At 24.5% G+C, this 12,976-nt stretch overlaps 2 protein-coding genes across 5 annotated transcripts in view; one reads left to right on the forward strand and one right to left on the reverse strand.

Annotated features, from left to right (window-relative positions):
* LOC126899348 (hemocyte protein-glutamine gamma-glutamyltransferase-like) lies at positions 1–10,051 on the forward strand. The gene is made up of 14 exons (XM_050674152.1): positions 1–123; positions 2,634–2,850; positions 4,359–4,483; positions 4,674–4,806; positions 5,507–5,733; positions 5,813–5,987; positions 6,053–6,307; positions 7,119–7,281; positions 7,557–7,654; positions 8,508–8,674; positions 8,733–8,856; positions 9,104–9,264; positions 9,332–9,462; positions 9,533–10,051. The coding sequence occupies exons 2-14, from the start codon at positions 2,658–2,660 to the stop codon at positions 9,675–9,677; spliced, it is 2,097 nt and encodes a 698-aa protein (XP_050530109.1). The 5' UTR covers positions 1–123; positions 2,634–2,657; the 3' UTR covers positions 9,678–10,051.
* The window catches only part of LOC126899354 (uncharacterized), a 23,664-nt gene continuing 20,678 nt past the window's right edge, over positions 9,991–12,976 (reverse strand). For all 4 annotated transcript variants that reach the window (XM_050674221.1, XM_050674223.1, XM_050674222.1 and 1 more), the window contains one exon: positions 9,991–11,546. In XM_050674221.1, the coding sequence (XP_050530178.1) occupies positions 10,152–11,546 (1,395 nt within the window). In that variant the 3' untranslated portion in view covers positions 9,991–10,151. The remainder of the gene's footprint in view (positions 11,547–12,976) is intronic.

Raw genomic sequence — 12,976 nt, forward strand, 5'->3', positions numbered from 1 at the left:
ATACTTTTAACTAGGTTATCACGATAAACACTCCGATACAAGTCGTTTTATTCGACGGTGTCCATTTTAGTGATCGCACATCACCGAAAGTATAAACAAAGAAGACACAGTAAGATAAACTTGGTAAGATTATTAACTAATGTCTAAAATAAAGCTATTGTACAAATATCTACTTTCTTATCGTAAATATAGGGAGCTTTTGTTAAGTTCTAAAATTTTTATAACAATTTAAACCTACAATGCACCAAGTGGCACATTTGCAAAAAGTACAAAAATAGATTTAATTCATTTATTAGGCACACATTTTATGAATACGACACTTTATTGGTTACTTATGTTAAGAAATATGTTATGAAACGTATATAACTTTTAGGTGATAAATTTTAACAATTTTTAAGTATTTTTTTTTAAATTTCAATAAAAACAGATTTCAAATATTTATATATATATAAAACTTTTTTTAACGAATATAGTGTTAAAAAATTGATTTCAACGAGAAAAAAAATTGTGCATTAAACGGTTAACAACAAAAATCTAAAAAAAATCAATTAAAATATAAATAAAGGAAGAGAAAATTAAAACAGATTTATTTTCGTACAAACTTTACTTATGTTAAAATTTAATAAACTAATTTGTTAAAATTCACACCAGTTCAAATCTCAAATTAACCAGTAGCTAGAGAACAATAAAATTTTTACTGTATATTCAGTCATTATCAGAGACAGTCATATGCTTTTTTCTAGAGGTGTACACAAACATAATACAAAAATAAGTTTATTTTGTTACTAACAAGTAAACTATAAATATGATGTAATATGCTACAAAGAAAAACGTTTATTAAAATTTTATTAGTCGGGCTTGGATATTTTGTTTTTTGCAATTATATTGATGAATTAAATTGAATTAATAATTTATAAGTACAAGAGTGTTTTACTTATAAATTAATTAATTTCAAATAATCGTACTTAAAAAGAGTAGTCTAGAAATTATAAAGAGAAAAAAAAGATAGTGTTGATAATTTTTACCGTTCTTTAAATTAACATGAAACCAATTTATATATTTTGCCAGTGACCCAATTTAACAATATTCTATATCAAACAATTTTAATAATACTAAGTTTATTTTTAATACTTTATCGCTTAATAATTGATATGGGGCATTGTACATTTTTATGCAATAATTTAATAATTAGATAATTTCACAATTTATGGTTAATGTTATTTATAACAAATAAAAACAAGTGAATACTATTTATTATTATATTTATAGATTAATTATATTTAATAATTAATCTTTTTTGAGTTATAATTAACGTTCTTTTAAGTAAATCAATTCTCGAGTTTTTTCTCAAGAGTAGGCGGGAAAAACTACATTGCTCGAACGGAATGATATTAGTAACCACCGCTGTTCAAGAATACAATTTACATTTTCAATGCACATTACTAGAGATCATACATTTTCATTTTATAATAAATTTTGAGATAACCTCATTATTATTACTTTTTAAACAGATTTGTACGATTAATATAAAAATGTTTGAAATGATAATATATTTTAAAAAAACTATTATTTCTAGAAAACATTTTTCTTAATCATTATTATTCCATGTATGAGCTAAAAATTAAATTAAAAATAATCAACCGGTTCTTAGATTTATCCTTAACTCACGAGGTTAAAACTAATTACAAAGTACACTCAAACATGACAGAAAAAAAGAACATGTATACTTGAAATTAATCAGATGCAAAAATAAAACCATAGATTTATTTTTCTTTTTGTAACTGATTAGTCTTTAATTAAATAAATAAATTTGATTGAATAAAATCTTGACACTGCAGAACCAGTACTGACATTTTAACTAGTGATTTTTTTTGTTCTGTTATTCTGTAATTTTAAAATAACATTTGTTTTGCAAAAATAAGTAAAATGTATAAATAGTATACAATTTTGACACGTAAAATACTTATCAATCCCTAAAAATTTTGAAAGACTTGCACTCATGAAAAAAAAATTATTTTGTATTAGATTAGTCCCAGAAGGTGGTATGACATACTTCTCTGATATATATATTTTATTTTAGCTGATTTAATTGATAACTATTGTTATACAGAATGTCTCACCCATTTTTGACAAATTCTATATGTTTTGATCCATCAAATATATATATTGTTAATTTTTTTTGAATCATGTTTACAGTTTTGGACGGACGTTGTCCACTTTGTATTTTATATTTACATCAAATAAAAATTTGTTTTATTATATTGATTGAATGGATAATATTTAACAGTTTTATCAAAACCTGTTTATGTATTTTGCTTGATACAAAATACATTTATAAAATACTGCAATAAAATTTCAATCATATTAATTTTATAAATAAATTATAAAATCCTCAACTTTGGCAAAACATCAAACTTTTCGATGGTCTACAAAATGCATTAGTTGTTTACCTCGGCTTTCAAATTATTATTCGTAAAAACAAAATAATAAATCTCGACTGCAGTCGTGCATTTTAAAAATTAAAAAATACTTCAAGCATCAACAAAATATTATTTTTATATTACTATCAAACATTTTAGATAATTACCAATAAAATATAAACTTGATAATTATATTTTATTAATTCGTTGCAGCATTTTCAATAAGAAATATCAACCATGGCAATTTCAGTGGTCTCTACTCACATGTATGTGATGGAAAATGCTATAGAACATCACACCGATCGATTTGAATTACTTAATAGCAACTCTACAGTAATACTTCGACGAGGACAACCATTTTTATTCGGAATTCGGTTTAACAGGTCTTTTGACGTCAATAATGATATTATTCGCGCAGTTTTAGTCACAGGTAAACAAAATAAGATTTAAAATCAATTCAATGAACTTTTATTTTTTTTTATATCTTAATAATTATGTGTGGGAAGGTATAGCAAACTACAGAAAATGCAGTTACATCATTCATTTCAAGAAAAAAGAAATTTGAATATTTAACTTGAATTATTTTATAATATCCAATTAATTAATAATTAGTAGCAATATAATTAATTAGAAAATTAGTGACATAAGAATCCATAAAAAAAATAAACTGTAATACATAGTTATAGAATAATTTTATATACTAGTAGGATACGATGATTAATTAGAAAAAGTATTTTTTTTCTGTTATAACTGTATTAATTATATTTCCTGAAATGATTGATCAGTTGAAAAAATCTATGTTTTAAAATTACACAATTTGAAAATAATTCCATTATTAATATGTTCTCCATAAATAACTTATACAGGTTGTTCAGTAAGTAAGACAAAATGTCAATTGTTACAAACTATGAGAACAATAGAAATACTTTTTCCTGCTTTCCCGAACACTACATAAGTGTTGTAAAATGTCGAAAAAAATATTGAGAAAATTGTTCAGAAATTTGTAAAGAAATGTTGAAAAAATTGGAAATTTTTATTAATAAGCTTTTATTTCACTAATTCATTTATTTAATTATCTCTAAATTTAATTTAAAATAATTGTGAATAACTTTCTAATATACATCATTAGAAATTTCTTGTATCTCACAAAAAGTCTATATTTTAAAATAGTAATAACTACTGAAGTACTAGTTCAAAAGTTGGTTGAAGCATATTCTTAACATTAACTATATTTTTAAGCTAGTTAAATATGAAGGGTGTTCAGTAAGCATGGAAATGGGTTTTTATTGTTCTCATAGATTGTAACAATTGACCTGTTTTCTTACTTACTGAACTCCTGTATTTGTTTCTATTAAAATATAAATAGTTAACACCCTTATAGTATATAAGTGATAGACCAAAAAGTACTTAAAATTAGAAAACCAAAATTTTTTGACAATAGCATTTTCTTTTTTCTCCATTTAAGATCATGACGATGATTAAATTCATATAATTTAAATAAATTTAAATGCATAAAAATCTAGGCTGAATATGACTGATGGCAAATATTAATATTAATAAACTAATTATTTTTTTAAATTTTCATAAAAACAATATTATAAATTTATTTGATTAAATTTTGATACAAATTTTCATTGTATAAATTCTAACTTGAAAATTTCTTACAAAATAAAATACACTAAAAAATGTTTATTGTTTAATATTCCTTAATATTTTATAATAATAAATAATTGTTCTTCAATAAAATAATTAAGACATTCTCTAAATAAAATTTAATTTGTCGTAAGATAAAACTTAAATACATTATTTTATGTTGAATTTGATTGGAATAATTTTAAAAATTAATCCGTTAATAATAATTGAAATTAAAATTTTTTCTTACTTCTAATAAAATCGATTTTTTTATTATTCATTTAACAAATACTAAAACTTACATAGGTCCAGCACCTTCGCCATCTAAAGGTACAAGTGCAGCGATAATTATAAATAAAAAAGAAAACTTGCCTGATGATAAATGGGATGCGCGTTTCAGCAATATCTCAGGAAGTACTGTTATTGTTCAGGTTAGTGATACAACTTCAACAATTCTTATTTTTGTAAATGATATTCTTGCTTGTCAAATTGAGCCAAATAAACACATTTAACTCTTAAAATACACATATTTTTTTGTATTTCTAGTTTTTATATTTTAGAAAAATTATTTAAGTCTTTTATATTTTGTAGTACTCTCAACAATAATTAATAATATTTCAGGTACAAATACCTTCCTATGCTCCGGTATCTGTTTGGAAAATATATTTGCACACAGCTGTAAGAAATTCATCTGGGGTCAATCAGCACGAGATTGAATCACCTATCTATATTCTATTCAATCCTTGGTCTAAAAGTTAGTTACAGTTTATTATATGTATTTCTGTACACCAGAGATTAACTATATAACAAGTCCATTTTTATTTTTTAAAATGGAGATCGTTTTTTAAATAAGTTTAATAATAATTCTTTAAAAAAATAACGGTAGCACAGTGGGGTCGTGGCATAGCAGTACAAGTATAGATGATATCTGACAGTGATTAAAATCACTATCATAAAAAACGCTTCGATGCAAATCTTTAGATAGTGTTTAATTTTAAAAATTGATAGATTGTTTCAAAATCAACAATAACTCTTACCCCCCCCCCTTTTTTTTTTGTTAAACTACGACTACTATTTGCACATAGAAAATAGGTCGTCGGTACAAATTTTTTTTTTCTAACATTTAATATATAAAATAAGCTTTATTTTAACATATACTTAAAGGACGCAGTATTTCGAGAACATTTTCAAAAGTTAATTTAAAGAAATTGAGTTTTGTAAAAAAAGTTGCTATTTTGAATACCTTCTTGTGATCAGGTAAAGGGTCAAATTTTCAAAAAAATTATACTAAATAAATACGAAATACTTAAGGTTTATATTTAAAAAATTATTTTGATTTGTTAATTTTTGAAAAAGTTATGTTTGTTAAAAAAAAAAAATTGAAACTATGTCAAAAATTACCGATTTTTAAAATTGTAAATTTTAAAAATTTTAAAAAATTTTTAAAAAATTAGACGATTTGGTCTATATGAGCCACGAGGAACAAATAGAAGAGTATGTATTAAATGACAATGGAAAGGTATGGCAGGGCACTTTGAAAGAACCAAAAGGACATCAATGGTTTTTTGGTCAATACGAACCAGCCGTTTTGCCATCAGTTATGATACTATTAGACAGAGCTTTTATTCCACATTCCGAAAGAGGTAACCCAGTGAAATTGTGCAGAAGTATATCAGCAATAGTAAGGAATACAATATTTTTACCATATTTATACTATATAATAGTTTATGAATAACACTTCAATGTCTATGTTTTTTTAGACAAATAATGTCGACGATAATGGTCTTATCGAAGGAAAATGGGATGGATCATTTGATGATGGCACCAGTCCATTTGCCTGGATAAGTAGCGCTCCAATATTTGAAGAATTCTACAATACACAACAACCAGTCAAATATGGACAATGCTGGGTATTCTCAGGTGTCATAGTAACTAGTAAGTGTAAAATAGATTTTAATTAACACAAATAAAATTATTTATTTATCTGTAAAATGTTATAGTATGCAGAGCTTTAGGCATACCATGTAGATCAGTGACCAACTATTTATCGGCTCATGACACAAATAGTAGTTTGACCATTGATACATATGTTGACTTGAATAATGAAAAATTGAATAGTCATCCTGACAGCTACACAAACGATTCGTGTTGGAATTTTCACGTATGGAATGATGTTTGGATGGATCGTCCAGACTTACCTAAGGGATACGGAGGATGGCAAGTCATCGACGGAACGCCACAAGAAACTAGTGATAGTAAGCTGTTTAATATCACAAAAATACAATCATTAATCATTATTATAACTTAATAGTAAAATATAATACTTCAATTATTATAAACTATAATTTAAGCCTTTATAAGTATAAAATATCTTTAAAATTATTTTATGTTAGTTTTTACAAAAAGATTGTTATACCTGTTGAATTTTCACAAAAAAACTAATATTTTATTTTAGGCTATACGATAATTTGTGAGCGTATATCCTTTAATACAAATAGCACATAAGAATAAAATTTCTAAGTTATACTTTAATTAAAAAAAACTGTTGTTGGACATATACCGTATTCCCACGTTTAACTCCCAAAATACCACTAGATATAACAATAACTATTATAATCAGTTAACCAGTAACAACAATTATTGACGCATTTAATAATTATTGTTTAATGCTCAATTAAAAAAAAAATATCTTAAAAATTACAATAAACTGTTTAATTTATAGTCAATAGTGTAGCTAAAATTTCTCATATGTAAAACATATGAGGTATCTTAAATATAACTAATATATCTTAAAATTGTTGATCAAATAAACATATTGCACAAATTTTTTATTTCTAACTATTATTACATTTTTAAATTATTTTAAAAGATAAAAATTATAAGTGTTGACAGCTAGATCTGAAATACTCTGTATAAAATTTATCACTTCCTCCAAACAAAAATTGTATCTTTCCAAAAATTGTAAAATAAATTCTCCATGTAATTGATTTTTTCTTAGTAATTTCATACCTGTTAATTACCCATCAGCTTATAGTAAAGAATATATGTGTTTATTTATCATAACAGGTATGTATAGATGTGGTCCAGCTCCCGTAGAAGCTATCAGGAGAGGTGAAGTAAATATAGGATTTGATACAGCATTCGTATTCACAGAAGTCCGAGCTGATTTGTGCGTTTTTAAACAGTCTGAAGATGGTTATTGGGCAAGAGTGAAAACAGTGCCAAATTAGTAAGAACATAATCTAATTTATTTTAGTGTTTATATATGTAACACTATTCTTATAAAAATATATTCAATTATATATAAATATAAATATTTAATATAATTAATATATATTAAATAGTAAATAAGTAAGCTTAAATCAAAATTTAAAACATTTAAATGCTAAGTTAAACGATTCAGCATTACAATTGTTTACTACATAATTAGCATATTTCATTAGATAAAAATTTAAAACTATACAGAGTTGTTTAACTATTCTTATTATTTTATTTGTTTTACAGTGTTGGAAAACTGATAGTTACAAAGAAAATTGGCAATGAAATATTAGATGGTCTAGAAGACATGAAAGAAATAACTGATATTTATAAGAACCCGTTTGGTAATTATTTATTTATATTTTGTACGGGATAAGCTTATTTATAATAGGCAATATTAAAGGCTAGAAATAAATGTAACTTCCCTCAAAACTCCATGAGCTGTTTAGCTTATATGATTGGTCAGTTTGAAAATTAACGCTTCATTGTGTTCGACTGTTTAATTTCCGTGTTTAATACGCAAGTTAAATAATTTAAAATTAAACATTTATTTTATTTTATTTGACTTTATATATCACATAAATTTAAAATGACTATTCATTTTGTCGCATTTTAATGCTTTCTATATTAAGCTAAATACTGTTTATAAATTTAACAGAATCATTTAACATTGTTGATCATTTTTTTAAAATAAAAAATGTATTACAAAATGGTTGCATGGCGTCAGTAATTTAGCTGTCAAGCTATTATTTTATATAAAAAATGAAAAGGTTACAAGTTAAATTATTTAATTGATAATTGGTATATTGGATGCATTTTATAAATTTTATACACTATAAGAAATTATCTAAAAATCCCCATAAGTCATTATATTTTTAATGTACATGTTACGTTACATTCAAATAAAAAATTGTTGACATAAAAGTGCATATCATTTAATATCAGTTAATAATTTTTGTCATTGGAATATAAATTTACTAGTGTTAAAAACTTCCACTACGTGTAAGTGAAGATTTGTAAATATAGTTTTTATAAGTGTCATCATAATTAATTTAAAAACATTATTAAATAAATAATTAATTTTTCCCAATAATATAAAATTCATTCTATACTCAAGATGGAAAATTAGAATTTAGATTTTGAAAAATGCTGTACACTAAAATCAATTAAACATTTTTATTTAAAATTAAAAAAAAGGTTCTCCGGAAGACAAAATGGCAGTTAAGAAAGCCATTAAAATTGTACCAATAGCTCAACAAATATATGAAATGGAAGATATTAAAGATGAGGATGTAGAGTTCAAATTGTTTAATATCGAACACATTACACTCGGGGAAAGTTTCAAAGTTGCCATGAGTATGCATGTAAGTATCAAATATTATTTTTATAGAATTATCTAAACTAGTTGTACGAATTTATTAGAATACATCTGCTGAGATCAGAAATGTTTCCGTAGTTCTATCCGCCTCATCGATATTATACACTGGCACTACAGTAGATAAGATAAAAAGGAACCAAGCAAAAGTTACATTAAAACCTGGACAAAGTAAATGAACATTTTTTATTCGTCAAATTAAATTAATTGAATAAATTTTTTATTATTTAAATAGATTTTTACACGAATAAAAATTATAAAAAAAGGTTACGAATAATCAAACGATTCAAAAGATAGTAGCTGTTTATAATTTATTATTGTTCGATTTATCAAATACGCGTTATAACAAATTTAATTTTAGGTTACTTATTGGAACGATTATTTTATTAAATAATTAATTATTTTAATAATTTAACAGGAGAAAATCTTCATACATTTGTAAAACCTTCAGAATATTTAGAAAAATTGTCAGCACATGGACTGATAAGAATTTCTGCTGTTGCTAATGTAGAAGACACAGAACAGTTATGGAATCAAGACGATGATTTCGCAGTTAATAAACCACAATTAACTGTTATGGTATTAAAATTCATAGTTTGTTTTTAATAAATTAATATATATGTGTATAACAATTATATAATTTCAGATAAGTAGTCAACCAAAAGTTAACACATCATGTATAGCTTACTTATCATTTGATAACCCATTACCAATAGCATTGACTAATTGTACCTTTAGTTTTGAAGGTCCAGGAACACACAAAGTTATAAAATTTAGGTATTTTAATTTTACAACCAAAAATTTGTTTAAATTTATTTTTTAAATTTATGTTGGAATGTATTTTCAGGGACGTACAACCGAACGAAAAAAATGTTACCCATAAAGAAACTTTTAAGCCCGAAAAATCAGGAGAAAAAACCGTCACTGTATCATTTAACTCGTTAGAACTAAATGATATAACTAACACTATCACTGCAAATATTTTACCATGAATACATCAAATAAATATCCTAGAATTAATCATAACTTGTATCTGTAAATTTAAGAATTTATATTTTATTATTAAAATTTTATTTTTATATAAGTAATAAATTAGGGTTTATAAATAGTTTTTAAACCAAATTAAATGTAACTATTATTAAATTCAAAGTAAAAATTAATTTTCACAAAATGGTATACTCTGAGGCAGGAGATACCTTAAAAACTTAATGCTAAACAAAAGTAAATTTATTTAAGTGTAAACCATCATGAAGAAGTACGTTTGAAGTATATTTGTGTATTTTTAATCCAATTATTAACAATTAATTATCATTTATTATAAATAGTATTTAATTCAATTCTACTTCAATACAAGCAATTAATTTACTATGCATCTGTTATATGTATATAGAAATGTAATTCATGAATATTTTTATATAAATTATTTCCCTAATGGAAATACTTCATGAGGTGTTGCGCTTCCTTTTTTACTTAACAGTAACATAAGGAAAAATGTTGATACCAAAATATTTTAAATGATCTTGAAACAAAAATTTACTGTAAAATAAATTGCCTTGTATAGGTTTTAATGCTTCTGCAATTTTTGAAACATATTCTGAAAATTCTTTCACATTATGTTCGACTTCTTCCAGATTTAGATTTTCTGCGGAATGATCTTTAACAATATTTACTTGTTTCTTAGTAGTACATACATTTAACTCATCAAAAAGTTTCAATAATAATACTGTAGCATCTAATTCTATTTTATTAAACTCAGGAGTACCAGGCGATCCATTCTTGCATAACTGCAGTATTGAAAGTAATAAATTATCATTAGCATCTAGCAAAATAATAGCATTTCTTAATGTATCAACAACAGATCTGAATATCTTTTGATCGTCTTCAGTTTTTGTACACGATGAAGAAGTAAGTGGTTTTATATTTTTTATTTTTTGACTCAATCTACGTGTCAAAGAAACTTTGAATAATTGTAAGTGATATAAAGCAAAGTATAAAACATTTACGTAAACGATTTGTTGGATAAGCGAGTGATATTTTGAGATTGTATTTAGTTTAGTAAGACTCATATGTTTATTAAACAAAGTTTCTAATTTGTCTTTGTATTTCTGTAAAACCTCTTTGGTATTATCCCAATTAAATTCTTTAATAACTTTATCTAAAATAATCACATTGTTTTGTAAAAAACTTAGTGTTAAGTATTCTTCAGTGAACAGTTCTTCGTAAATGTAGGCAACTTCTAAATTTGTTGTATTATTATATAGATCTTTAATGATTTGTTCGAAATTAATTTTTTTAAAATAATCATCGATATTTATACTCAGTAGTCTTCTCTCAAGAAAATGATTCTTTTGACAAACCTCATATTGGACATCAAAATCTGAGTCAACGAATTTAAAATAATCAATATTCAAAGGCATTTTTTGAGTATCTGGTAAGTCTAAGGCTAATAATTTTGTACATAATATTAAAGTCCATTTATCTATGATAATATGACCATAGTACAATACAGATAGCATTCGTGCCAGATATTTATTCCATTTTCTTAGAGCTTCCCATTTTTTGAAGTCAGTTAGTTCGTTATTTATAAGCACACTTTTAATATCTCTTTCTATATAAATCATAATTAAAGTATTAACACACTTTAATATCGATATTCTGTTTTTATATTTATTTATCAGATTCTCTATACATTTTTTTAATATACAAACATTATTTTGAGATTCAGTTAAAAAGTTGATATCTTCATCACTGAATGTAATCTTAGGAGTAATCGTTACTTGCATCTTATTCAAAATTGAAAGAAACCCTCTGTCATAAAATTCATTTTCAACTGATTGTGGTTTAAACTTATGACTATGAACCTAAAAATATTAGTTATGAATTTTAATTAAATTTATTCAAAGTAAAAACAAATTAAAATTAATATATTTATAGAGCCAACTCTTCTCGGAATGGACCTTTTGAGAATGTTCATAATTTTTAAAATTCTGTGTCCGACTTTTGCACGTGCGTATAAAGTCTTTTGTAATAGAAAAAAAATCTATTTAAAATTCCTTAAAGTAATGTCTTACAACAGATCCAGAATGACCTAAAATATACTAAAATATCACTCTTTCACTATTTATTAAGTTTTCTCATAAATATTCTTAAAGTATTTCTTAGCACCTATTATTTCATAAGATTTCTAATTACTTTAGTTTTGGTTAAACATTTTTTACGATTGTTTTCTTCATTTTATTCCATAGTTGAAAAAAAATGGCGAAAATCTATATTTTGTCCCTAATTTGATATAGAAAATCTAAAAAAATGGTAATAGACAAGATATTGAAGGAGTTTTAATGTAAATTTCAGATCTATTCGCAGAAGTTGTGAAAAATCATATAAGCCTAACTTCATAATAAAACCCTACCTTATAATATAATGTTTAAAAATAAAAATATGATAGAAATTGATCGATCTTCCACAACTTTTGAACCATTACTTTGGAAGTTATTAATATTTTAATATAATGATTAGAAGTTAAAAATGGTTTATGGTAACATTGTATTTCATACTTATTTAACCCATGAAACATTTATTTAAATTTTCGTGTGTTTTATACTTTTAATTTTCGTATTGTTTGTATGATTGATAATAAATACGATAAACCTGTGTATTATAAAAACACTATTTTTAATACATTATTTTATTATTTATCACTATTAATAAAAAAAGTTCTTTTAATATCAAAATAGCCATCCTTTATATTTTATTTTCTCAATAATTGACCTGATTATCTGGTTCGGGGTAATTTGATTTGATTATTGTTACATTATTTATCTGATATATTGTTTTATATTAAAGTTTTAATGTGGTTCATCGATATGAACATTGGCACATCATAATGTTAATAATTTTTCGTTAAAATTCGAAAAGAAAACTAAGAGAAAAACATATTTTGTAGTCGACGCAACCATCATGCATTACATAACCTCTCTCATCTTCATATTATCACATGAGATAGTGATAGTTTTTTATCAGTGCGACCGTCACAAACGAATTGTAAAAGGGACGCTTTATATATTTACAATATTTATATCTTATATATAAATGTACTATTACAGGTTAATAACAAATGTATAGAAGTATGTAGCATAGGCGGGGTATGTGTTATAAATATACACTTGTATGAGATACACTCAGCCTCACTATATACCAATTTAATAAATTTAAATTCCTGTAACTCAATGAGTCACCCTTATCCTAAACTTCCACTTGACACGATCTCCCACATCAGCCGTCCTCATATCGC

The sequence above is a fragment of the Daktulosphaira vitifoliae genome, unplaced genomic scaffold, assembly GCF_025091365.1.
Source record: "Daktulosphaira vitifoliae isolate Bord-2020 unplaced genomic scaffold, ASM2509136v1 Scaffold_2, whole genome shotgun sequence".
In the NCBI taxonomy this organism is placed as follows: Eukaryota; Metazoa; Arthropoda; class Insecta; order Hemiptera; family Phylloxeridae; genus Daktulosphaira; species Daktulosphaira vitifoliae.